This window comes from Callorhinchus milii, unplaced genomic scaffold (assembly GCF_018977255.1).
Source record: "Callorhinchus milii isolate IMCB2004 unplaced genomic scaffold, IMCB_Cmil_1.0 Scaffold24, whole genome shotgun sequence".
NCBI lineage: Eukaryota > Metazoa > Chordata > Chondrichthyes > Chimaeriformes > Callorhinchidae > Callorhinchus > Callorhinchus milii.
The window spans coordinates 8834729-8861825 of NW_024704765.1; the positions used below are offsets into that span (position 1 = coordinate 8834729).

Consider the following 27097-nt stretch of genomic DNA (forward strand, 5'->3'; position numbering starts at 1 on the left):
AGAGGCTGAGGCACCAGACATGCTCTCACCTGGGGAGTCGCTGCTGGGAAGTAGAGTATCCGCTGCGAGCTCCGACAAGCCCAGGCCTTTGTCAGCCTGGGTTATGAGCTTCTCTTTGAAGTTTTATCACTCAATCTGCACAGCGTCGAAAGAATTGCTCAAGACTTTGACTCCACAATGAAGCCTGGCACCGCTCTATCTCCCTCCCTCCCTCCCTCCCTCCCTCATTCATTCCCGTCCGAACACAACACGGAGACGGGGTATATTGTGGCTTCTTGACGTACAGTGAACCTCACATTAAGTCGTATCAGTTGACCAACAACCCACCCCTTCTCCCCCTCTCCACCCCCGCCCCCGGCTGACTCCTCATCAGCTAAATCATCGGTGCTTCATCTCATGGCCGTTTGCGGGGACGTTGCCGTGTGTGGCAAATTGACGGCCTGCCTTCGTCCACAAGGTACACGGTCACCGAACTTGACAGCAAGTCCCCGTGTAAGGGCTGTGAGATGTTTCGCCCCTGTAGGCCTGGGTGTCAGTCGGAAGGAGCTTTATTAGGTCGGGTCTGATGTGTGGAGCGTTTGGAGAATAATTAACTGAAGGGAGAGCGCGAGCTGGTTGTCAGCTCTAGGGTGAGGTCAGGAGAGAGGATCAAGGTCCAGTTGGCGTCGGCTCCTTGATAGATTGCTGCGCTAGCCGTTGTGATAGCGCAGAAACCTGACACAGAGACCTCTCCCCTCCACTTCCAGCACCAGGGTCAGCCCCCCAGTCTGTACCTCGCTCCTGGCTGGGGTGGGGGGAAGGCTTTATTCAATGTACGCCCCCACTCCCTTCCCCGAACCTCCAGATCAGAATCCCACCCCTCGAAACCCCTCTTATTCTGCATCTGAAACACGCCTGTAATCCTCCCTCTTTGAACGTGCCGTCCGGTGTGAAGGGCGCTATATAAATGCACGTTGTTGTTGTTGTTGCCTATGGTCACCAGTTTCTCCCCACTTGTTCCAGGACCAACCTCCCTCCCTGTGCAGCGGGTCGAGATGTTCTCCTACGGGAAGGTCGCTATCTAACCACAAGTTGTATTGTGGTTGAGGTTGTTGTTGGTATTTGTTGTGGTTGTTATTCGTTGGCTGTGGTTGTTTCGTTTTGATTTTGCCCACAAACTATACAGTCACTACACTTCACAGCGTATCCTGTGAAGAGCTTTGAGACGTCTTGAAGGCGTGATAAGGCGCTGTATCAAATGCAAGGGTTATTATTATTGTGATTGTTTGTTGTTGTTGTGGTGGTGGTGGTTGATGTGACGGGGGGTGGGGGAGGTGAGAGAGGCTGATACCAGATCTCTCAATGAACTCAACTCCCCCCCCCATCCCCCTCTCCCTCCCACCTCTCCACCCTCCCCCTCTCCCCCATCTCCATCCCTCCCTCCCTCCCCCTCTCCCTCGCCTTCCCTACCCCTTTCCCCCCCTCTCTCCCGCTCTCCCCCTCTCCCCCCTTTCCCCCCCCTCTCTCCCCCTCCCTCCCTCAAAGGAACCGGGCTTCCTGCAATCAGTCAGCGTGACAGCTTCAGCGTGAATCAGATTTTTTTGAAAAGAAAAGACAAAAGGAAGAAAGAGCTTTAATCATCAGAGCATCAGAGCCTCACAGCTATTTGCCGTTGGTATTTGGAGTCAGGGTCCACCACCGAGACACTGCCCCGTGAAGGGCACTATATAAATGTTGTTGTTGTTGTTCCCAGCCTGAAAACAAATCGTCTCTTCACTTTAATAGGTGTGTGTGCGTTACCAGATTGCTGCGAAGACCCCCCATCCCCACCCCACCTCTTCCTCCTCGGATTCGGGGTCCTGACCATTGACGGTGAGGTCAGCGTGTGGATGGTCATTACGTGTGTCAGCCCTTCGACCCATCGCTGCACTTCATCGCTCGGGGGGGGTGGTATTTAGCCCTTTGCCTCCGCCTGGATCCTCACGGGAATGACCGGACCCTCGCGCTGCCGGAGCGTGCGAGCGGACCGGGTTTTTGTAACGATCCCCCCACCACCGCCGCCGCTGCCTCCACCCTGACAGGACCCTGGGAATCTCGAGAGGGAGCGCGAAGGAGGAACTCGTTTAGAATTTTCCCGTTGAATTCTTCCGAGGCTGCGGGAGAGATGGCGCTTCACGAACCGGATCCGGGAACGAAGAGTCTGCAGGAGGCTGACCTGTGTCCCTCCGCGCCCCCACCCTGCTCACACTTCTTATCAGCCAACACCATCTTCATCGGTGAGTTCAAATCCTCTTTGATTCCTCTCCATGATCTGTGTTCCGTGATCCTGTCCTGCGGAGCCCCTGTAGCTCAGCGGTTAGAGCCCTCGCCTCGCAAGCGAGAGGACCTGGGTTTGATTCCCGGGCAGGGCGAAACGTTGGGCAAGTTTCCTTACTCCACACACATGCCTCTGTTAGCCTAGCAGTAAGTAGGAACTCGGTTGGCAGTTGATTGGCGGATCGCTTTCCGGGGGTAATAATCCCTTCAATAAAAGAGATATATTTTGGTCACTCAATCCACGACTGTTTGTGGGACGCTGCTGTGTGCAATCGGCTGCCGCGTTTCGCCCACAAACGGTCAATTCCCTGTACAGTTTATTCAGCACAGCGATTTGAGGCATCTCAACAACACGGTAAGGATGCAAGGGTTCTTCTTATTAAATGCAAGGATTATTATTATTATTATCCGTGCTCAGAAGACAGGAAGAGTGTAACTTTTTAAGTTTGTATTGGTCGCGAGTCTCAATGGTGATTATCATCAAATGTAGTGACTGTGTGCTCTTGGGGAGGCTTTGAGGGGGGGTGGGGACGGGGGAAGGGTTTGCACGTAACCACGAGGGGAACGAGCGACAAGTCTGGGGCTGGGGGAAGGGTGTGGAATTCTCAGTACAGTAGAAACTTTTTCCAATCGCGTCACAGAATCTCTAACATCCGCCAGAACAGGCACAGGAGGACATGGGGTTTGCATCTTAACCAAAGGACAATACAATGTTCCTGCACTCGCTGTGTCTCTCTTGACTTTCCCTCCCTCTTTCTCTCTCTCTCTCTCGCTCTCCTCCCTACCCAACCCCCGCTTCTCTCTCCTGGTTTGAAGAGGAGAGTGCATTCCGGAGCGAGAGGTAAGGAGTTCAGGAATGGTGTTGCTGACGTGCTGTTGCACGCTCACACATGCCTGTAACATTCAACCATCGGCCCCTGGACGAGCCGGAAGGCTTAGCATTTACACAATGGCTGTGACCAGCACTAGGCAAATCGCACAGACGTGTTCAAACTGTAATACATTATAATAATCCTGCAGTGGTTAGCACACCAGCCTTGCCAGCAAGAGGACCCAGTTTCAGTTCCCAGGCGGAGCGAGACTTTAGGCAAGTTTCCTCACTCCACACACCTCTGTTTACTTAGCATTAAGAAGGAACCCGGTCGTTAGTCGATGGGCGAATCGCTTTCTGGGGGTAATAATCCCTCCCTCAAAAATGTGGTCTCTCAATCCGCGACTGTTTGTGGGGAAACCACTGTGCGCAATTGGTTGCTGCGTTTCGCCCACAAAATACACAGTCAATCCACGGTACAAAATGTTCCGTGAAGCGCATTGAGACGTCTCAACGACGTGATAAGGCGTTATATCAAATGCAAGGATTATTATTATTATTATCACACCCAGCTGCTCGCAGCTCGTTCCTTCCCATCACTGTACATTCAGAAATGACTGGAAGGGCGACTAAGCGAGAGGGAAGCGGGCGGAGGGACTCTCGCTCTCCCCGGTGTCCTGGCCGACAATTCCCTGGTTAGAAATCGCTCATTCATTTCATGTTTCTTTGTGGCATGTCGCCGTGTGCGAATTTTCTGCCGTGTTTGCCCATGAAATGCAGCGCGTGAAGAGCGCATGTGCGAGCGTGCAACACAACGCAGTGATAATGATATTATTGCAGTAATATTATCGTTGGACAGTGCGGTCTCTCTCTCAGTCGCTCAGGCTCCTCGTCAGTCACAGCGCCAAGCCCCGCTCACATCACAAATGCTCTCTAATCCGTCAATTTAACTGGGGATTTGCAGCTAATTATTCCCTGGGCCCTAGATATCCCCGCATTAAATGCTGAGCACAGCAGTGTCCTCGTGTCAAACGGCGACAGAGGCACGAAAAAAATCACAACCCAGATCACACATCTCAGATAACATAAAGCCAGTGCGCCTCTGTGGGTGTGCGCGCGCGCGAGCGCGTATACATATACCTGTGTGCGCGTCTGTCAGTGTCTAACTGTCTGTGAGCGTACGTGTGTGTGCGTGCGCGCGTGTGTGTCTGTATGGGTGTACGAATGGGTGTACGGCCGGAGCGCTCCAGGACGCTGCCCCACGTGAAGGGCGCTGAATAAACGCAAGTTGTTGTCGTACGTGGATGGACGTCGGTGTGTGCGATGCCTGGAGATTGCCACTGGAGGGCACCAACGCCCTGTCCGTCACACAATGCCCCGTCAGTAATAAAGACCATTGAGAGGGACAGATCGATGGTGAGCATTCAGCGCAAAATAACACCAGCATTGCTCACCACGTCCTTGTTCTCGCTCTCACTCACACCCCTCCTCCTCCCCCTCCCCAGTTACTCTCTCTCTCTCCCCCCTCATCGCCGCCAGCAGCCAGAGCGGATCGATAGGAACCGTTCAAAAAGGAACCGGATAATAATAATAATAATAACAATAATAATCCTTGTATTTGATGTAGCGCCTTCTCAGTTCTTCGAGACGTCTCAAAGCGCTTCACAGAATAGACTGTGAAGTGAATTGACTGTATTTTGTGGGCGAAACGCGGCAGCCAATTGCGCACAGCAGCGTCCCCACAGACGGCCGTGAATTGCGTGACCGCATTTTTTTCCGAAAGGGATTATTACCCCCGAAAAATGATGCGCCAACCGGCTAACGACCGGGTTCCTACTTACTGCTGGGTAATCCAGGTTGTTGTGGCGGATAATCCCCCTGCAGTGCCCACTTCCTGGCTTCCGTAAGAGAACACAGCGCCTCTCAGGTTACACAACATCGCCAGCGCACCAGCTCTCCCTCTGTGCAAGAGAGAGAGCGAGAGAATGAGAGAGGCGCTGTGTCAGATGCAAGTATTATAATTCATATTCATAGTCTTCGATTTATTCTTTACCTGTGTGTCAGTGTGAGACTGTGTGTGTGTGTCTGCGTGTGTGTGTGTGCGAGACGTTAAAGATCCCACGGCGCTATCGGAAAGGAGAATGGAGTTTCTGTCGCCTGGTTTCCTGGCTGACAATCCCACTGTTCCCAAACCCCCCAACCCCCCCCACCCCCAGTCGTTCATCTCCTGGCTGTTTGCAGGACACCGCTGTGTGCAAATTGGCTGCCGCATTTATTTACAACCCCCCCCCCCCCCCTCGTTACAGCATGTGTCAGCAGTCGCCTGTGTAGTGCTTTGAGCTGCTTTCATGTTATAATAACAAACCTTGCATTTGATTCAGCGCCTTATCTGGAGGCACGTCAAAGAGAAACGTCTCCAAGCACTTCACAGGATACGCTGTAAAATGGATTGACTGTATTTCTGTGGGTTAAACATGTATTTGATAAATGACTTTGTATTTGTGTGTGTGTTTGTGTGGGGGGGGGGCTGTGGGGGGAGGGGGAAGGAGTCGGGTGTCGTGTCGTGTGGGTATTACACTGGATTCTGGGTGCGAAGCTGAGGCCTGAGCAGAGACGAAATGGGGCTTCGCTGGACACAGGAGCTGACGGCACTCGCCAGATCCGAGCTGTGGAAGTCTCTCTGTCTGTGGCCGATCGCCCGCCCGCCCGCCCGCACGGCTGTGGGTGCTGGGGGAGTCTTGTGTATTTGCTGAGCTGCTGGGATTACGCGTGGAGTGAAGTAGGGGGGGATTGGGAGCAAGTTGTCACACTTCCTGTCAACTCTCCCTTTTGTTGTCAGTGTTTCCCTTTCAATCCTGTTTATTCTGGGCGTGCTGCCACACTCACTGGCTCTACCTACCCTCATCGTATCCATCCTTCATCTTCGCTTACAGGCATCTTTTCCCTTTTCCTCCCCCACCTTCCCCCTCCTTCCCCCACCCTGCACCTCCATCCCCCTCAGCTCCTACCCCAGCTTAGGTGCCCAGTCAACACTGAGAATGTCAAGTGTATCGCGTCTGTGCTGGTGCTCGCTCCCCCCACTGGAGCTCTCTACTCTCACCCCCATTCCTCAGCTCTTTCCCCATCGCGTCTGCGCTGGTGCTCGCTCCCACCCCACCACTGGCTACAGTGAAAGAGAGAGTGGGGGGGAAGAATCTTCGGCGAAAGAGATAGAAAGAGAAACTGAGGAGATTAGACGTTTCCTGTAATTAATCCTGTCTGATTGTGTCCAGTCAGTCCCCCGAGAGACTGAGAGGGACTGAGAGAGAGCAAGAGAGAGGTTTCTGACTGCACAGCAGAGAGACGGCACGGCTAATTCCCAGCGAAGTCTCCGGATCCTGAGTGAAGGAGACGGCTTTAATTGAGAGAAAATGAATTCTTGTACGTCACTGTAATGAGAGCTTCACTCCAAAATTTAGCTGCTGAGAGATGGCTGTTCGCTGACATTCCCAGGATAATGGCTCAGTGACATTCCCGGGATAATGGCTCAGTGACATTCCCGGGATGATGGCTCAGTGACATTCCCGGGATGATGGCTCAGTGACATTCCCGGGATGATGGTATGACTCGGATGATGGCTCAGTGACATTCCCGGGATGATGGCTCAGTGACATTCCCGGGATGATGGCTCAGTGACATTCCCGGGATGATGGCTCAGTGACATTCCCGGGATGATGGCTCAGTGACATTCCCGGGATGATGGCTCAGTGACATTCCCGGGATGATGGCTCAGTGACATTCCCGGGATGATGGCTCAGTGACATTCCCGGGATGATGGCTCAGTGACATTCCCGGGATGATGGCTCAGTGACATTCCCGGGATGATGGCTCAGTGACATTCCCGGGATAATGGCTCAGTGACATTCCCAGCATAATGGCTCAGTGACATTCCCAGCATAATGGCTCGCTGTTATTCTTGGGATAATTGCCCGTTTATATTCCCAGCATAATCTATCCCAATATATTTCCTCCTTCTCTTCCTCCTCTCTTCCTCTGCCTTTCTCCCCCCCCCCCACGCTCGCTCCCTTCCCCCATCTTAGACCCACAGCCGACACGCACACACGCGACTTGCACGCCCTCTCTCACACACAGACACGCGCGTGCGTGCGCGGAGGGGACGCATGCACACGAATATACGCACCCTCGCATACACAGACACACATATAAATGCATGCACACTCCCTCTCATACACCACAATCACACATACACATACGCACACACACACACACACACTCTCTCTCTCCGCTCAATAAAACTGAGGAGTAAAGTGCCAGGTTAGGTGTACTGTACTGTTCAGTGCTCCTCCCCCACTCTGGGTTGGGGCTGGTAAAGATGCATGCGAGGTCGGGGGGAAGATGACAGACAGGGGCTCCTCTGCACCTCGTGCAGAGCTGGAGAGACGAAAGGAAGACAGAGGGACAGAACTGATGCTGCTTTGCTCTGGCTCAGGAGCTGCTGAAGTCAGTGAACATACAGCGTGAGAGAGGGAGGGAGGGAGAGAGAGAGAGAGAGAGAGAATCGCAGGCGAGAGTGAGCTAATATGCACATCAGTCCGATAATCCTAACAAGTGGAGAGCTTGCCACCCAGTTGAATTCAGTGATCGCTGGACACTGAGGGATGGACCTGTCCAGGGGAGACAGAAAACACAGTACGTCCGATGCCTTTTGTTCTCTGATGTGTTAATTGATGTCCTTTTGTGGATGTGTTTGTTGTGTGTATGTGTGTGTGTATGTCTGTGTGTGTGTGTGTGGGGTGGGGGGGGTGGAGGTGGGGGGTGTTGGGGGGATGTGATTGTATCTTTACATGATACCCGATGGGGTCTGGAACATGCCCAGGGATAGACCCCTGTTTGGGGCAGGAGAGAGAGGGACGGGGAACGGTTAGCGATGGTGGGTGGGGAGCGACGGCGGGTTGGGGGGGATCTGGTGGGGAGGGTGGGTGGTAACGACAACGATGGGAAGGGGAAAGGGGACGTGAGGGTTACTCATTTTGTTTTAAGACCATTTTGACCAGGTGGGAATTGTGGTGGAGGAGAGGGAGGGTTGGGTGGTGCGGTGGGAGATGATTGTATGGGGGGGAGCGGTGAAATGAAGATGAATGGGATCGAAGAGAGAGAGACGTGTGTCAGATGCGGAGCAAAGCTCCTCGCAGCTAAGAGGCAGGAACTTTAAGTTGGGCTATTTGCCGTTTACGATTGAGGGGGTGAAAGCTTTATTTTCCCCTCAGTGTGGGCTGTGGGGTGGGTGGGTGTGTGTGTGTTGGGGGGGTGTGGAGGGTTAAGTAGGAAAGGTGGGGGCTGGAATAATCGGTACAGGAACGCAGCTCTCTGCGCTGCCCTCAAAGACTCCGAGAGGAAAGGGTGGGAATATATTTTTTATGGGGTAGGGGCTGGAGAGAAGATAAGAGCTTTGGTTAATGAACCTGCTCTCAATCCCCTCAGCACCTCTTATCCATCCGTCCCAATTAAGGCTCGAACTCCCGTCGGTGACGTATTCCCAGAAGCGGATCTTTCTTCGAGTGGCGGAATGCTGCCCGTTCCCTTGCTCCCCAGGTTCCCGAGAGCGCCGGGAAATCGGGAAACACGGGACACGACGGGCTGAACGTGCGTCCGACGTCTCTGTTTCCGTGTCCAACAAGAGCGGCTTCTTGTCCGTCGATCGTCTCTCTTTACAATCTCACTTGTAAGCTTTGCAAAATTAATCATTTTAATCACTTTCCCGGATTAGGAAACAAGATACCGCAGGGATTTAGGGACTGCTGCAAAACCTCTTGTCAAACCTCCGACCTCGTCGGCGAACAGCGTGGGTTAGCCACAGAGTTAACGCTCCCTCTACTCTGTCCGTCCGCGCTCCCCAAGTCAGTGACAGCGCGGGTTAGAGACAGTGTAACGCTGCCAGTATGCGGGACCTTGCAGTGCGCAAATTGCCCCCGGGACAATACTTACACAGTCACTACAGTTGGTAGCAATTCCCTGTGATTTTGAGCTGTTCTGATGGTATAGAGAGCTGTATGAAGCATACGGGTTGTTCTGCACTGTGTGCGCTGCCTGTGTGTAGCGAGGAACGTCTCACTAACGTGTTACTTTGCACCGAGGCTCAAAATTCCACCTCGTCTTAGGGTCTGAGACGGTTTGGACTCAGAATGCGAGGTCGGGGGGGTGGTGGGGGGGGGGGCAGGGGGAGGGGGTGCGGGGGGCAAGGACCCGTCGTCGATTTCCTTAGGTAAGGTTTCCTTACTTCACACGCCTCTGCTTACCCAGCAGTCAGCAGTCAGTTGTTAATCAGTTGGCGGTTTGTTTATCGGGGGGTAATAATACTTCAAAAATAATGCTAATAATAAATTGGTTACTTCAATCCACGAGTGTCTGTGGGACACCGCTGTGCGCAATTAGCTTTCGCCTTCGAAATGCACAGTCGATTCATTTCACAGTATATTCTGTGAAGCGCTTTGAATCGTCTCAACGATGTGATAAGGCGCTGTATCAAATGCAGAGATGAGTGTTATTATTTGTATTATTCGTGCTCAGGAGACCGGAAGAGAGTAAACCTTTTACTTTCGTAGCGCCCGCAGGATCTTGATGGAGACTATGGTCAAGTGTAGTGACTGTGTGTTTGTGGGGAGACACGGTGCGGGGGGGGGTGCTTTCGACGTCTCAACGACGTGATTAGGCGCCGTATCGGATGCGAGGACTATCATGTGCATTTTTTATCGTAAGATCCTGTGAAGCATTGCGAGATCTTTCGCTCCCGACATAGAAGGCACGTTACCATTGTCCTCACCGAGCGGCAGGACAGCGATGGGATTATATTGTGGAACGCACATCGTCTCTCTGCCCGGGAACAGCTGCTGCAGCAAAACGGGAGCGATTTAAAATAGGTCACAGAGATGAGAGCGACACGGCACATAGTGGCGAGGGCTGCTGGCAGGCTGGGCAGCGCAGGCTATGTTGTTCCTGCTTTCCTGCCCCCACTGTGTAATCTTCTGAGAGATAAACAAATTGTTACACACCTCGGGCTCATACATATAACCCACGGGCCCGCCCGCCTTCCCATTACTTTCCTGGGAGCCTGTAACCTGCTAAACCGGCGCTGTTTTATTTTTAAATTCGCTGCGACTTGCAAAGGTTCTCTGATTTTTCAAAAAAAAAATTATCAAGAAAAATCTTTCTTGAATCCTCTGTTTGTCACTGCACCAAATATCGCTCCCTCCCTTCCCGTCTCTCTCTCTCTCTCTTCTCTCTCTCTCTCTCTCTCGCTCTCTCTTCTTTCTCCCTCTCTCCCTCCCTCTCCCCTTGTCTCCCTCTTCTTTCTCTCTCTTCCTTTGCTCTCTCCTCTCTTTCCCTTCAGCCCCCCCACTCCCCCCACTCTCTCTTTCCCCCCACTCCCTCTCCATCCCTCTCCCCCCACCCCACCCCGCACACACCCTCCACCAATCACTTTGCACAAAAGTCTCGGAGACAGAGCAGAGCTGTTCTGCACTAAAATAGACACTGAGCTGTGAAGCAGTAATTAGATTGTGTGAGTCTTGAACCTGGCTCATCCTCTCACTGCCTGCGCTATTCTCTGTGTGTACACATTATGTGTGTGTGTACACATTGTGTGTGTGTGTGTACACATTGTGTGTGTGTGTGTACACATTGTGTGTGTGTACACATTGTGTGTGTGTGTGCACACGTGTGTGTGTACACACAGTATTTGTATACATTGTGGGTGTGGTTGTACGCAGTGTGTGTGTGTATACAGTGTGTGTGTGTACAGTGCGTGTGTGTATACACAGTGCGTGTGAGTGTGTAAGAACATAAGAATTTGCGCGGCGAAAGAAGATCAAGGTCCATCCAGTTCGCCTTCCGCCATCCTGGCAGTCGCTTACACATGTCGTGTCCCAAACTACATACTGTATTCCCAGATATGATTTCCTAACAGAAATCTATCTCATTTGTTGTTGAAAGATTTGACAATTTCTGCTTCCACCGTCTCCCTCGGCATGTGTGTATCTGGTGTGTGGTGTGTTGCCTCATTAGTGTAATCTAGTTAAATGCAGTCAGTGCTCCCCCCCCCCCCCCCCCCCCCCCCCCCCCCTCTCTTTCTCTGCATCCACCACTGCAATCTTTAGTGTTGTATTTTGACGTCTCCCCATAGTTCTCGCTGGGACCAAAGGTCTACCACCGTCTCTCTTAATGTCTCTGCTGGACCAGGGGACTGAATCCAGAATCTCTGTTATCCACGGATTTCCCGTGAAGCCCTCTGAGACGTCTCGACGATGTGATAAGGCGTTCTATCAAAATGCAAGGATTATTATTGTCATTATTATATCAGGTCATGGGTTGAACACTCACCGTCGGGGACTTTGAGCTCACAGTCCAGGCTGACGCAGTATTGGGGGGAGCACCACATTGTTGGAGGTGCCGTCCTTTGGATGTTCAACCGAGCTCCAGTTCAACAGGTGTTAACTTCAACACTTGGGTGTCCTGTTCATTGCCGTTTGGTGTGTCTGAATTCACAGATGTGTCTCACTGACTGACGTGTGTCTCTCCCATCCCATTGCCTCTCCCCCCGCCCCTGCCCCAGCCCCAGCCCCGTGTCCACTCCACTGGGAGCAGGTCCTCTATTCTGCGCGGCTGTCAGTCTTGCTCACCAGCTCCATGTGCACCGACGTGTATGACTCCCTCTCACCTGGAGTATCACCTTGGCTCGGCTGCTGTGAGTGCTGCTGGCTGGATGCAGATTGTCGCAGTGCTTTACGCTGTCAGCTCCTTATCACAGCGCTGCCTTGTCTCGGCTGCGAGCAGCAGCTCGGGTTGGAATTAACCCGGTGATACAGTCTATCAACCTCACCTTAACAAATCAATTGTCTTTCGCTTTCTGTAGCTCCTCGGGTTTTGGGCTTCAGACTGTGTGTGTGTGGGGGGGGGGGGGGTGTGGGGGCTCAAGCCTTGGGAATAGAGCTTGGACAGTGGGTGGGAGGTGGAATATGTATATATATATATCACTATACACAGTGAAGGGTGTGGAGTGTATAGGGAGTGTTACACTGAGTGGATTTTGCACGAAACAAAAGTCACTCAATCTGCGACTGTTTGTGGGACGCTGCTGTGCGCAATTGGCTGCCGCGTTCCGCCCGCAAAATATGCAGTCACTCCACTTTACAATGTATTCTGTGAAACGCTTTGAGACGTCTCAACGACGTGATAAGGCGCTGTAATCAAATGCAAGGATTATTATTATCTGCAAGTGGTGTGTGTGAGTGTGAGTAAGTGTGGGCGTATGAGTGTGTATAAACGTGAGTGTGTATGAATGAGCGAGTGAGGATGTGAACGTGTGCGAGTGCGTACGAGCGAGTGTGTGCGAATATGAGTGAGTGTGTGAGTGAGGGAGCACAGTTGTGCGAGCGTGTGTTTATTAATCAGTGTGAGTAAGTATAAGTGTGTGGGTGTGTGCCTGTGTGTGTGCATGTGTGCGTACGCATGTATATGAGTGAGCGCGAGTAAGTATAAGTGTACGGTGTGTATTTGTGAGGCTGGGAGACAAGGGCATGTTTTAGATGGAAAATGATGAAGCAGAGAAGACTTGCAGGATGTGTGATTACTCCAGCAGAAGATGAGGTGAACATGAAGTGGAGCTTGTTCTATTTAAATAGTCGGGACAAAGTAATTGTACTTTTTTTTCTTCTGAATGATTGATGTTTATGGATATTTAATTTGAGTCCCGCTGACTCTTAAAGTAACAGATAAGTGAAGACACTTAACACTCCTCGCAAAAGAACACACCAGCATACGGCACTGGGCTGAGTCATGGCCTCAGGGTCACAAGCGATGGAGACAGATTGCCACAGTGCAGCCGCACTAATTATAGGCGGCAATACCTTACTCCCCAGACAGTTAGCTGGGAGGCTGGAGCCCGTCACTGAACAGCCTAGTAGGACAGGGATGGACTGCGAAGGTAAGCACTGAGGCTTGGAAGGAATTAATTCCTTGATGGACAGCTTTCTATGAATAGAGTTCAAGTTTAATAGGACCCTGAGGTCTTTCGCTCTGTTTCTCTCTCTCTCTCTCTCTCTTCCACTCATTCTCAATAAATTGCTCACTCAACCCACGGCTGTTTGTGGGACGTCGCTGTGCGCAATTGGTGCCGCGTTTCGTCCACAAAATATACAGTCAATTCACTTTACAATATGTCCCGTGAAGCACTTTGAGACATCTCGAAGACGTGAGAAGGCGCTATATCAATTGCAAGGATTATTGTTATTATTGTTGTTATTATTATTGTTTATTATTCTGTCTCTCTGCATCTTCCTCCCTGTCTTCCCTCTCTTTCACTGTTTTTCTCCCTCTCTCTGTTTTTCCTTCTCTCTCTCTCTCCGTTTCTCCATCGCTCTCTTTTTCTATTGCTCTCTCTTTCCTCTCTCTCTTTATTGTCCTCACTCCTATCTCCAACCACCCAGTATTGAGTATTTCTTCTACTTTGGCTGCCGCGTTTTGCCCACAAAATACACAGTCAATTCACTTTACATTATATTCTGTGAAGCGCTTTGAGACGTCTCAAGGATGCGATGAGGCGCTATATCAAATGCAAGGATTATTAATTATTATTATTCCAAACTGAAACTTAAGGATTTAAGAATTCTCCACTGCTCCGCCTGTTAAATTGTATTCTGGTCTCCGGGCTGAGACTGGTTGGAATTCCAGATCTCGGGCGTCAGAGAAGACGAGAGGTGATGATTTAGCAACATTGAAATAGCCAAGTCCAGTAGATAAGATTTCTTGCTGTCAAATGTTGACCACATTCATTGTGTTAATCAATAACACATAACAGGGGCACTGAATGACACCTGTCAGCCCACTCCCAGCATTGAGCATTGTCTTGGAAAGCAGTGATGGGGTGGGGGTGTGGTGGGGTGGGTCTGCACTTGACCACAGATATCAGCTGAGTTCCATTTGACCCCTACCCCAGGTCTGAAGACAGTCTAATTTACACCGTTGCTTAACAGGATTTCTTAATTGGCAACCTGAGTCTCACACATGAGATGACTCCTTCCAGCAATTGGGATTCCGTTACCCTTTGTGTGTGTGTGTACATGCGTGTGTGCATTCGCGTGTGTGTGCGTACATTTGTGTGCATGTGTGTGTGTGAGAGTCAGCTTACGTTCATGCGTGTAAGAACAAGCCAATGCCTTGGGACGTCCTCCTGACGTGAAAGGCGCTATATAAATGTTATTTGTTGGTGTATCTTCGTGTGTGAGTTGGCGCTGGGGAAACTTGGCTGCCAATTATGCGCATAGCGAGGTCCAGCAAATATCCGGGAAGTGTAGCAGATTGCCAGCCGGGACCCAGGGAGAAAACTCCCTTGGTATTGCACACCGCCTCTCAGCCGAAAACATTAGGAACAAGTATTACAGGATGCAAGGAGCTCGGAGACTGGAGCGCTTGAGGTGTTACAATACATAATTTTATTAAAAGACTCTGGGTATTTAATGCATCTGAATTATTCACGCCATGCTGTGATGGGTTACTTATTCTTATTAATGGCAACGCTTGCAGTTTTACAGCAATCCTGCTCCTTGCTCGTTCACTTGCTCTTTGATCGCTGTTATCAGCCTGGGTCCTGAGATCGCCCGACACTGGGAGCTCCATCATTCGATGACTGCAGATCGTCTCTCTTCACCCGAACCCTTCCCTGTGCAGCTGGAACTGGTGCCTATAATAATAATAATAATCCTTGCATTTGATAGAGCGCCTTACCATGTCTTCGAGCCGTCTCTCAAAGCGCTTTGCAGAATATACTGTAGACTGAATTGACTGTATATTTTGTGGGCAAAACGCGGCAGCCAATTGCGCACAGCAACGTCCCACAAACAGTCGTGGCTTGACTGACCAAATTATTTTTTTAAGAAAAAATTTGATGGGATTATTATCCCCGAAAAAGCAATCTGCCAATCGACTAATAGAGTCGATGTCTGGGTGAGGCAAAACCTTCGGCAAGTTTCCTTACTCCACAAGCCTCTGTTTACCCGTTAGTTGATTGGTGGATCGCTTTCCGGGGGTAATAATTCCTTCCAAAAAAAATAATAATAGTAATTTGATCGCTGAATCCACTACTGTTTGTGGGACACAGCTGTGTTTCACCCACAGTCAATTCAGAATTCACTTGCCAGTGTATTCCGTGCAGCGCTCTGGGACGTCTCAAAGACACGATAAGGCGCTATAATCAAACACTGGGATTATTATTACTGTGATGATTCCAGTCCGTGTTTTGCGCTGCCCTCCCCGTGACAGATCGAATCGCAGTTTAACGACAGCCTCAGTGAAGTGATTGACACGGGAGGTGTTGAGACAGACAGAGACGCAGTGTAAGCGTGGAGCTCAGCGATGCAGTGGGAGGTGTGATCAGGAGCAGCTCGGTGAAGTGGGCACTCTTTTATGGTTCCAGTGTTTTAATTCCCTACAAAACTTTGTAAAAAAAAAACAATATCTAACTCTTATAAAAGTGACTTCCAGCTCCGCTCTTTGATGCAAGACAGCAACACAATATAATGACAGGTATATTTACACAGCCACGTTCACAACAACAACAACTTGCAGTTATCTAGCACCCCCCGCGCAATGTAGCGTCGAAAGCGTGGCGGAGCTTGGCACAGAGCCGGGGGTGGGGGGGAGGTGACCGTAAGCAGGATCAAAGAGGAAGGCCTTGTGGCACGACCTGAAGATGGGGAAGGAGGGGGCGGGGGGTGGGCGAGGTGGAGGGATTGAAGGGAGAGCGTTTCCAACGTTTCCGAGTGTAGTGGCTGAAAGTGTGGCCACCGATGGTGGAACAGAGGGCACGAGGGATGCGCAGGAGGCCAGAACCAGTTGAGCGGAGGCGACAGGTAATGAGTAGATTGTGGTGTAAGTAGGTCGGAGCAGTAGAGAGGTGCCAGAGCACGAAGGGATTAGAAGACGAGTGAGAGGATCTTGAAGTCCTCCCTGTCGTCGTTGCGAGCTGGAGGTTGGGGGCCGAGCCGCGGGGGGAGGTGGGGTGGGGAGGGGCGCGGGAGGGGCAGGATTTTGTTGGATTTTTAATAACCGATCTGAACAGGACCACAGACAGGGTTCCCGGTTTAACGTCTCATTCAAAGGACGGCACCACCGACAAAGCAGCGCTCCCCCCCCTCCCAGCACTGTGCTTGAGAGTCTTCACCCGCACTGCGAACTCAAGGTCTCGCCAACGTTTGCGAGGCTCGGAATGCGAATGCGGTCACCTCGGTCTCGCGAACGAGTGCTCGCGCCGGTCTCACCCGTGAGCCCCTGCACTGCCGTAGCTCAGGGACGGCCGGTGCCATCGGCAGGGAGCGCGGGAGAGCCGGGAAGGGTTTGCAAAGCGTCGCAGCTCGCTGGCTGAGCAGCGTTTGCAAATCCTTGGTAGCAGCGCAGGGGAAGTGGCAGCTGTCAGCTGCTATTGAGCCCGACGTTCTTTATCAGATCCTATTTATGTCACCGCTCAGCACATTGGCACGTTGGAGTCTTTAGAGCAACACGATAAAATATTCAGCAAAGCCTGAGGGTGCTCACAGGTGTGGATACGCCAGCCTGTGTGTGTATATCAGAGAGTGTGAATAGGGTGTGTGTGTGCGTGCGTGCGTGTGTATACCAGAGTATGTGTGTAACAAAGTGTGTGTTACCAGTGAATGGGTGCGTACCTGTGTGCGCGCACCTATCTGAAATTCTGGCTGAACTTATATAGTATCAAGTGTATCGAGGATAGTCTGTCAAGTGTAGTGACTGTACATTTTGTGGGCGAATCTTAATGGGTCATTAAAGATTATCATCAGACCTCACTCTTCGGCCCCCCCCCCCCCCCCGCCGCCGCACAAAAGAGTGAAACTAACACAAACAGGAAAGCTGGAACAATCTTTCTTTGACAAACTCGCTGTCGTCCATCTGGGCTTCGAAAGCGACAACTCTAGAGTCTGGTCAAGACGAGCGCTGTCTGTCTGCCATCCGTCCATCGGTCAGTGCGTCTGCCTGCAGGGAATGGGGCAGATGCTTTACGTGACTATGACTGGAAGCTGTATTGCTCTCACACACCTCACCAACGTCACCGAGAGACAGAGTGACGGACAGACCTGGGACCAGTCTCTCTCTCTCACTCTCTCTCTCGCTCTCTCTCTCTCTCTCTCTGTCTCTACTGAGTACAACTCTCCACCGCCCCCCACCCCCCTCCCCTATCATTTACAGAGCTTGTCTGCAGTGAGGCAGAGACACAAGATGAAATCCTTCGCGATCTGAATATCAATCCCCTTGCTCCGCTGTTGCCAAATGGATTTTGTATCACTGTGAAGAAACGTTTGCAGACTGTAAAAAAAATATCCTCAGACATAGGAGGAGAAAAAAAAGCTGGCGCTGTTAGAACAGCACCTGTAATGTGGGAACATCTCAGAGCACTTCTCAGTAATTATTGTCACGTGTAGTGACTGTGTGTTTTGTAACCCGACGTGGCATCCGATTTGTGCACAGCGACGGCCCGCAAAAGGAAATCGTTCACTTATCTGGTTGCGGAGGTGGGGGTGTCACAACAACAACAACTTTAATTTATACAGCACCCCTCACTTGGGTAGGGTCCCAGAGCGCTTGACAGTGGCGGAGCCTGACACCGAGCCAGGGGGAGGAAACTGTAGGCACAGGACACCAGGAGAGAGAGAGAGAAACTCCCTTCTCTTTATCAATAGTGCCACTTTAACACGGGTCTGAAGTTTCCTTACTGCACACGCCTCTGTTTACCCGGCAGTAAGTAGGAACCAGGATGTTAGTCGATTGGCGGATCGCTTTTCCGGTGGTAATAATTCCTTCAAAAAAAATAATAAAATAATAAATGTGTAACTTCAATCCACGACGGTTTGTGGGGTCGCTGCTGTGCGCAATTGGCTGCTGCGTTTCGCCCACAAAATAGTCAATTCACTTTACAATCTATTCTGTGAAGCGCTTTGAGACGTCTTGGAGACGTGATAAGGCGCTATATCAAATGCAAGGATTGTTATATTATTCCAAACTGAGACTTAAGGATTTAAGAACTTTCCACAGCTCCGCCTGTTAAATTCTATTCTGGTCTCCGGGCTGAGACTGGCCGGAATTCCAAATCTCAGGCGTCAGAGAGCAAGAGTTTAATTCTCTATGTTGGCCGATAACAACGAGGGTTAATCGATGGTGACCAAGCCAGACTGAATGCTGACAGTCAGAGGACCAGGTGCCTTGCGACAGAGTGAAATTGTGTTCATTTCATTGACCGCAAATATCACGGGAGGTGTCAGGGCAGAGACAGACACAGGGAATTAGCTGTAAATAGCCTGTCTGCTGTTTTGTGGGGAGCACAGCATCTGAGCTACAGAATTCCATTAGCAAAGGTTCAGGAGAGGACAGGGGCTGCCAAGTCTCAGCTCACATCGACTCAGAGAGAGTGGGGGGGAAGAGAGAGGGAGAGAGAGGGGGAAGGGGTTGGGGGGGGGAAGAGAGGGGTGGGGGGAGAGAGAGGGAGCAGGTGGCCTGCACACGCACTCATTCGCACTCAAACACACACGCACGGACTCACTCACACTCACTCTCGCCCTTTCTTGCACGAGCAACTCTCACACTGACAGTGAGAGGCAGGCTGTGTCATCTGGCAAATGTTGGGATGGTTGATAGATGGGGACGAGGGTCTTGGAGATTCTGGCCGTCTCCTGTCCTCCCCACGCAAGGAGGGAGGAGGCCGAGGCCAATTGTTCCCGTAGCCCCCACCTGCACCCCCCCCCCTCAGCTGAGACCACGGCGAGAAGTGACATGAGCGGCCAGAGATAAAGAAGATAAATGAAGCCCATGAACTGTCAGCAGCTAATGAGACCGTAGCTTGTCTGTGCTGGTGGAGAGGCTGAGAGACTGTTAAAGGCACGGCAGAGGTAGGAGCAGTATCGTGGCTGACTGGTGATGGATGACTGTGTAGACAGTCAGAGGCAGAGTGCCGGGCTGGCGGGCAGTCCACACAGCTCATTTGGATGCATCAGATACACGTTTGGAGCCGGGCAGTAGGACTGGCATTGAGTCAACTGGCTGGGAAAGTAAGCAAGCGGTTTGATGGATGGGGCTGCCTTCAGCTGAGGACGGAGATAGACATCACAACAAAAGTCCAAACACAACAACACAGAGCAAGGGCGTTGATTTTAGCCCAACAGAGGGGAACGCTCTGTGACTGATTATCTAACATCGGCCCCAACTGACCTTCCCCCCCCCAGTCAAACGTTCCCCCTTCCGGAGTTTAGTGAAGGACAGCCACTTTGGGTTGAGGTTCCAGAGTCTCAGTGCTGTTTCCCACCCCTCCACCTTCCCCCCAATCTCCCCTCCCTCCACCGCACCCACCCAGCACAAATCAGTGTCTTCAGGTGGATCGAGCGAGCGGGATAAAGCATGCTCTTCACCCTGTTCTTGCTTTCCAAGCTGTCAATTTCATTTAATCCTGTCACTGGGTAATGCAGTTAGCTGGAGATGCTCTCCAGAGGTGTAATTGGCAGCATTCGTTCTGCAAAGTTTTGACTGCTGGGCTCTCTCTCTCTCAATCTCTCTCTCTCTCGCTCCTTCTCTCTCTCTTTCTCCGTCTCACTTGCTCTCTTGCTCTCTCTGTCTCTTGCTTTCTCTCTCTCTCTCTCTCACGCACACTCACTCTCTTTCTCTGTCTCACACTCCTCTCTTACTCGTACTCGCTCTCTTGCTCGTTGCCTCTACTCTCTCGCGCTCTCTCACTATGTCTCTCTCTATCTTTCCTTCCTTCCTTCTCCTCTCTTTTTCTACCTTGCTGTCTCTCTTAATTTTTCTTTCTCTTACTCTCTATCTCTGCTGCTTCTCTTGTCTGTGTTGTGATGAATCGCTCGCCTGGCTGAACACACGCTGAGATTGAAATCGGGGATAAAGACTGTTTCTTTCTCTGAATATTTTTTATTCTGCAGCCAGCGCTGTCTCTCTCTCCCCCTCCCCCCCCCCCCCCCCGTGACGTGCTCTAAGGTGTTATTCTACATGAAGGTTTCTGTATAGGATGGCGGAACTGGCTTGAGGGGCTGAATGGCCTTCTCTTGCTCCTAATACAAATTGTTGTTTGACTGAGAGCAAGTATCCTCTGTAGCCTGTTTCTGAGAGGGACATTTTACCTCTGGAAAGAAATGAGCTCAAACGCACACATACACCTACATACCGTCTCTCTCCCTCTCTCCGTCAGACCCTACATCTCTCCCCTCCTCATTCTTCCCGCTAGACTCCCGTTAACACTGCACGTCAAAGCCATAACGTGTAGGGAGGTCCCAGCTGGACAAGCATTATGGACAATGGGGCAAGCCATGTAGTTTTAGCGGTAAGACTCCAGCAGTTACCCCTATGTATCCAAGCCTTGCTTATCGCCAAACTGCACCTAATACTCTCTGGGTGGGAATAGGTAAGCAGCCCACGTCCATTGCAGACATGGGAATCTCCATGTGTAGGTGGTGTACACATGTGGAATTCTCAGTCTGATTTGGATATTCTTAAGCACGGTGATGGGTTTCTGCACGTGTCAGACACCCGGTTGATCACGGTGATGGGTTTCCGCACGTGTCAGACACCCGGTTGATCACTGTGATGGGTTTCCGCACGTGTCAGACACCCGGTTGATCACTGTGATGGGTTTCTGCACGTGTCAGACACCCGGTTAATCACTGTGATGGGTTTCTGCACGTGTCAGACACCCGGTTGATCACTGTGATGGGTTTCCGCACGTGTCAGACACCCGGTTGATCACGGTGATGGGTTTCCGCACGTGTCAGTCACCCGGTTGATCACGGTGATGGGTTTCCACGTGTTTCCACCCGGATGACCAAACAAAAGCCCTGAAGCATTGGACTCTGAATGGAGTATTTGCCTGTCACTAATCTCACTAGCACTGAGTCCCAGCCACCGGCTTTTCTGCAGCACCTCGAGGCAGGGCTGTGTCTCCAAAGGTAATCAGCACAGTTTAGGGGCAATACAGAAGAGTTGAGCTGTGTGCGGTGGCCCTCGGGGCCTGGATGTGTGCTATTTGTCTTTGAGATGTGATTCACACCCAATGACTGGAACTGGCTCTGAGAGGCATTTATCTCCCACACCCCACCTCTCTTTCTCTCGTCTCAGTCATCTCTCCCTCTTTCCCCACCTCTCTCTCCCTCGCTCCCTCTTCCCCGCTCAATCTCCCTCTTGCTCTGTTACTCTGTCCCCCTTTCTCTCTCTCTCTCTCTTTCTCCCTCTCATGAGGGAGAGACTGAGGCAGGCTGACTGGATGAAGGCGTACAATAATAATAATAACCCTTGCATTTAATAATCCTTATCACATCTTCGAGATGTCTCAAATCGCTTCGCAGGATACACTGTAAAGTGAATTGACTGTATATTTTGGGGGCGAAACGATAGGGGATTTTAAAGCGCTCCGAGACACTGCCCCACGTGAAAGGTGTTGTCTAAATGCTAGTTGTTGTGGTGGTGGTGGTGGGTAGTGGGGAAATCAGGAGAGGTTGCATCTGTGGGTCTGTGGATGGAGCGGACTCACTGGATCAACCTGGAGCTCAGTGCCAGCACAGGAGGGGCCCAGGTGGTGGTGAGGGAATCAGGCTCCGAGCAGACTTTACCTGCGGCAGAGAGAGAGCGACGAGAAGCAGCATCTCCCAGGCTCTCTCGACGTCCTCCACAGGGACCAGGCTGCTGCTTGTGGTGTCATCTGGTTAGTCCTTATGTGAAGAGCAAACAAGAGGGCGTGTGGGAACCAGGGAGGGAGGGAGCAACCAAGGAAGGGAACGAGAAAGAGAGAGAGCGAAGGAGGGAGGGAAGGGATTAGAAGGGGAGTGACGAAGTTGGTGAAGCTGCTTTGTGCAGGAGATAACCCTGGTGTCATGGAGGACCTCAGCATCTTCAGAAAACTCAGCCCTGAGAGAGGTAACCTCCGCTTAACCCAGACAGTGCCAGAGGCTAGGAAGAGGCAAGTCAGAGATTTTGTTCAGAGTGGAGCGCGCGCTCACATTGGGCAAAGCCCCCGGAGATCTTTACTTTGTTTTTAATTAAGAAACCAAAACCCCAGATGAAGGCTTGAGGGCCTACAGCCCAACCCTGCCCAGGAGCCAGCGGGAGAGAGACACACAGAGAGCGAGAGAGAGAGAGAGAGAGAGAGAGACGTCTTAGGCGATGTCAAATGGGGGAACAAAATAATGATAGAAATAACAAAGTAGAGTAGATTTATGCCGCAAATCAAGAAATATTCAATCCAGAAACGTGTATTTTGTTGGCCGGCCAAAGAGGTTGGATGAGATGAGTACTGTAGAGTGTAGGAGGAAGGGCGGGAGGATTTCTGTAATTCTGAGGTTTTAGGGAAAGAACATCTCAAAGTGCTTCTCATGTAATTACAGTCAACTCCAGTGACTGTTTCAGGCAAACACTGCAGCGTTTTGTGTTCCGTAAATAGCCTGTCAGGGTGTAGTGACTGTGGATCTGTACAAACTGCTATTTCAACCTTGTGACTGTCGCCAGCGTGTGGAGACAATACTGTTCAAATTCGTCTGCTTTTTTACGGGATAATTTCCTCAATTTTACTAATTTCCATTTGAGACGCGAGATTGTAGGCCTGGGCACACCTGGAATTATTAAATCCTGTGCACGTCAAGGTGTGGTGGGGGGGGTGGGGGGGGAGGGAGGTGGTGAATGACACCAGGAGAGGGAACGTCATGCGGAGGGGAAGAGGAGAGTGTGCAACTGAGAGAGAGTGAGTGAGAAAGTGAGGGAGAGGAAGAGTGAGAGAGCGCCAGAGAGAGCGAGGTAGAATGAGTGGGAGAGTGTGAGAGTGACGTAAGGATCATCCTTACACTCTGAGATGGACAGGCTGTCTCACTGAACCACTGGGCTCGCAATGTCTCTCTGGCAATTTGCCGCAAAGCTAAATGTGATTTCTGTATATTATAATTTTGCTCATCTCTCATAATAAAACCTGGAGGATTTGAAATCTGACGTCGGGGAGAGAGAGAGAGGAAGGGGGTAGAGAATTCATTACAAACCCAGGTCTCCTCGGTATCTACAATGTGCTGTGTTTGTGTGGCGTGTGTATTAATGTTTAATAAAACCAGCCATTTACCTCGCTCAAGACAGCGTGTCACATCCATTTACATTCAAACCTGAGAGAAATTAAAGGCAGACTGCGGCTGTAGAGGGATTTGCCACACATAGCTCGACGTGTGGGTCCCACTTGTGCTGTTATTAATAATAATGATGATAATTAATAATTACCGTCCTTGCATTTGACGCAGCGCCTTTCATGTCGGGACACTCCGACCTCCGGGAAGCTCGCCAGGCTGGGCTTTCAATGGGAAAACCATGCGGTTTTAGTTGGTCGGTTGTTAGTCGATTGTGTGAGGGTAATAACAAAATATACAGTCAATTTACTTTACAGTACATTCTGTGAAGCGCTTTGAGACGTCTCGAAGACGTGATAAGGCGCTATGTCTAATGTAAGGATTATTATTATTAAGCTCCATCAGTTTCCCCCGCGCCACACACACACACACACTCACACACATTCTCCCCCTAACAACAGCTCCCCCTAAGCCTTGGCTCTCGCCAAACTGCGCCAAGTACTCTCCGGGAATTAGGTATGCAAGGTGCGTCCCTCCAGGGAGGGAGACACAGAGAGAAAGAGAGTGTGGATTGCGTTCCAAACATGGGAAACTTTCCATGTGAACGTAACATATGTTGGAACTCTAAATGATTACGCTCCTGCCTACCTCTGCAATCTATTAACATCTCATCAACCTGTCCGTTCCCTCTGCTCACAGCGGACACTGGCCTGACACTGCTCCACGTCCCCTGCCCACCTCAGCGTCAGCGGTCGAGCCTTTAAACCTTTCTGTCCCTACCCTCCAGAACTCCATCCTGTAATTCCTCCGACTCACCCCCTCCCTTGCCTCCTTCGAGGCCTGTCTCAAGTCCTTCCTCTTGGACCGTGCCTTCGATCATTTTCTCGTCCGCACCCCCTTGCCCTCCGCGCCTCTTGATCCCAAACCTCAGGTCAGATGCAAACCCTTGACTGTCCAGCACATTGGGATGTCCTTCCAACATGAAAGGCGCTGTGTAAATGTAATGTGTTTTGTTTGGTTTAGATGCAGTTAAGCACGGTGATAGTTTCCGAGGGTGTCAGACGCCCGGATCTCTCTCCCCTCTCCCCTCCCTCTCTCCCTCTTCTTTCTGTTGATCATTCGTCACCACAGAAGACTGTATCCCGGACGTGTGGTATAATGTATCTGTTGAATAATGTGACTATTGCACACACCAGCCCCTCGGTTATGGCTTAACAGTGTGCTGCAGCCTAGTTGAGTGAAGAATTATTACAGCACTTAAGTTGACAGTAATCCTTTCAGGAGACTTAATTTGTCTGGAAACAGTGTCAGCACAGACCCAGGTTCCTGCCTCACTCCCCAATTACGTACTCCACATACAGCTCAATGAGATTGATACGCACACACACACGGGCACACACACATACACACACGCATACACACATGTACAATCGTGTTGCCTGCTAGTTGCTGTGTCGGCCTGGCTCAGTCCGTAGCCTCTCACCTCTGAGTCAGAAGATCATGGATTGAAGCATCCCTCCCCCCACCCCATGTCCGGATGAAGCTCCCGTACAGCGCTCTGGAGAGGAGCGGCGAGTTGTCAGAGATGTCGTCCTTCAGACAAGACGGTAAAGAGTGGTCCGCCCGCCTATGCCTGTTCATGAGCCCTTGCAGAAGAGAAGAGAGTTTCCCACTCACTCCCGGTCGACAGGACCCCCGAATGAAATCGCTGCCTCGCCTTGTTGCCGTTTGCAAATTTACATCTGCGTTCACCTCAAAACGCAGTGACTGCAGTTCCCCGGAAATTCTACGAAGAGCTCCGTTTTGTGACATCCTCCATTTGTGAATGGCGCTGTATCATTTTTTATATATATATCTCTATATATCTCAAATGGGACGCTGCCGTGCGCAATTGGCTGCTGCGTTTCGCCCACAAAATACAGTCGCTCCACTTCAAATATATCCTGTGAAGCGCTTTGAGACGTCTCAACGATGTGATGAGGCGCTGTATCAAGCACAAGTGTTAGTACTTTTGGTGTAGCACCTTTCACGGATTAATGGTACTAATTAATAATAATAATAATAACGATAATGATAAATGTTGTGTGGCTTCAGTGCTCATCCGGCAAGGTGTGTGTGTGTGTGAGTGTGAGGGTGTAGGGCAGCACAGGGCGGGTTGGGAATCCAGGCGTTTAGATAAACCCACACTGTTCCAGGAAACGTTCCGAGTGCCACTAAGCCACGCAGACCAGGGTAATAACTCTTCACTCCGCAGAAATTACTTTGTCTCATGTCAGCCTTAGAGCAAGCGCAGCTCTGGGGGACGTGGTGTGTATATTGGCTTTTTTCCCTTTGATGGCTCGGCGCAGGAAGATTGCGTGACATATAAAACAATCAATGGAGGATCAGAAGGTCTCCTACAGCCCAGAGCACCAGCTATTTATAATCCAGCCTTTGCCTCCGTTCGCTTTCCTTCACTTTTCCTCCTCTTCCCCCCCCACCACCCCACCCCACACGCCCCCACCTCCCCCCTCACCCCCCAGATCATGAGATAATCCTTATCACATCGTTGAGATGTCTCCAAGCGCTTCACAGAATATATTGCAAAGTGGATTGTTGCTGGTCCATGGGGGAATGTCAGCCTAAACTATCAGCTTGATGTCCCAACTGACGAGGTCCGTTCTGACTTAGAGATGAGAGTGTCAGTGACTGAGTCAGGCTGACATCCAGAGACTGAGACAGGCTGAGAAACTGGCTGTAAAGATGCAAACATTCCCTATCATACCCTGCACATCCCTCCCCCACTATCCACACACACACACACTCCGTAGTTACCCGGAACGACCCAGATAGTGGGCTATAATTGAAGCCGCAATCTCTGTGAACGTACAAGAGAGCGGCGTTTGGCAGAGAAACCGTCCGCTTTATCTGTGCGGTGACAGGAGCGAGCTTCCAGAGTCCCCCATCAGCTGCGGCGTTCCAGATATATCCCAGCGGCTGACAGATATCCGACAGCTGGAATCCTGCGCTCCCTGCCCACCTCCTTCTCGCAGCCCATCTGTCGGTGACGGCAGCTCAGACGAGAAAGCTGGTCACATCCAAACACACAGCTGCTCTCTGGGGAGCAATCACTGCGAGAGGCTATGAGCTGACAGTTCAGGCTGACACTCCAGCACAGTGCTGGGGGTGCGCTGAATTATCAGCCACTTTGCCCCGAAACTCTGGAACACCCTTCCTCTAGCCCTCCGCCTTGCCCCTTCCTTTCCCATCTTCAGGTCGCACCTGAAGACCTTCCTCTTCGAGCATGGCTATGATCACTCCCCTTCCCCTCGGCTCTGGGATGCTACCCTGTATGACCGGTGCTATATAAATGCAAGTTGTTGTTGTAAACTGAGGTCCCCAAACAGCTTCCACATGAGCCTAAGCTCTCTGTAACACACACAGCACACTCTCTCTCTCTCTCTCTCTCTCGTTCTGATTCTTTCTAGTTCTCTCTCACTTTCTCTTTCGCCTCTCTCTTTCTAACCCTCTCTATAACTCGCTCACGTTCTCTAATTCTGCCGCTTGCTTTTTTGCTCTCTTGCTCTCTGTTTGTCTCACTCTCTCTTTACTTCACTTTCTGTCTCACGCGCACACTCTCTGTCTGCAGCAGTCACTCACTCTCACGCACTCACTCTCACACACTCACTCTCTCACACACACTCTCTCAGAACGCTGTCTCTCATACACACTCTCCGCGCTCTCACATTCTCTCGCTCTCTATCTCTCAGTCTCTCACTCTCTCTCAATCTCTCTCTCTCTAAACAAAAGGCAACATACTGCAGAGGCTGGAAATCTGAAATCAAAGCAGGAGCGGCTG

General features: G+C 51.0%; 1 protein-coding gene across 1 annotated transcript in view; it reads left to right on the forward strand.

Moving 5' to 3' along the window:
* The first annotated feature begins 2072 nt into the window (after positions 1 to 2072).
* plch2a (phospholipase C, eta 2a) overlaps positions 2073 to 27097 on the forward strand; it is a 60634-nt gene continuing 35609 nt past the window's right edge. The window contains exon 1 of the mRNA XM_042343801.1: positions 2073 to 2255. Coding sequence (XP_042199735.1) covers positions 2144 to 2255 — 112 coding nt within the window. The 5' untranslated portion in view covers positions 2073 to 2143. The remainder of the gene's footprint in view (positions 2256 to 27097) is intronic.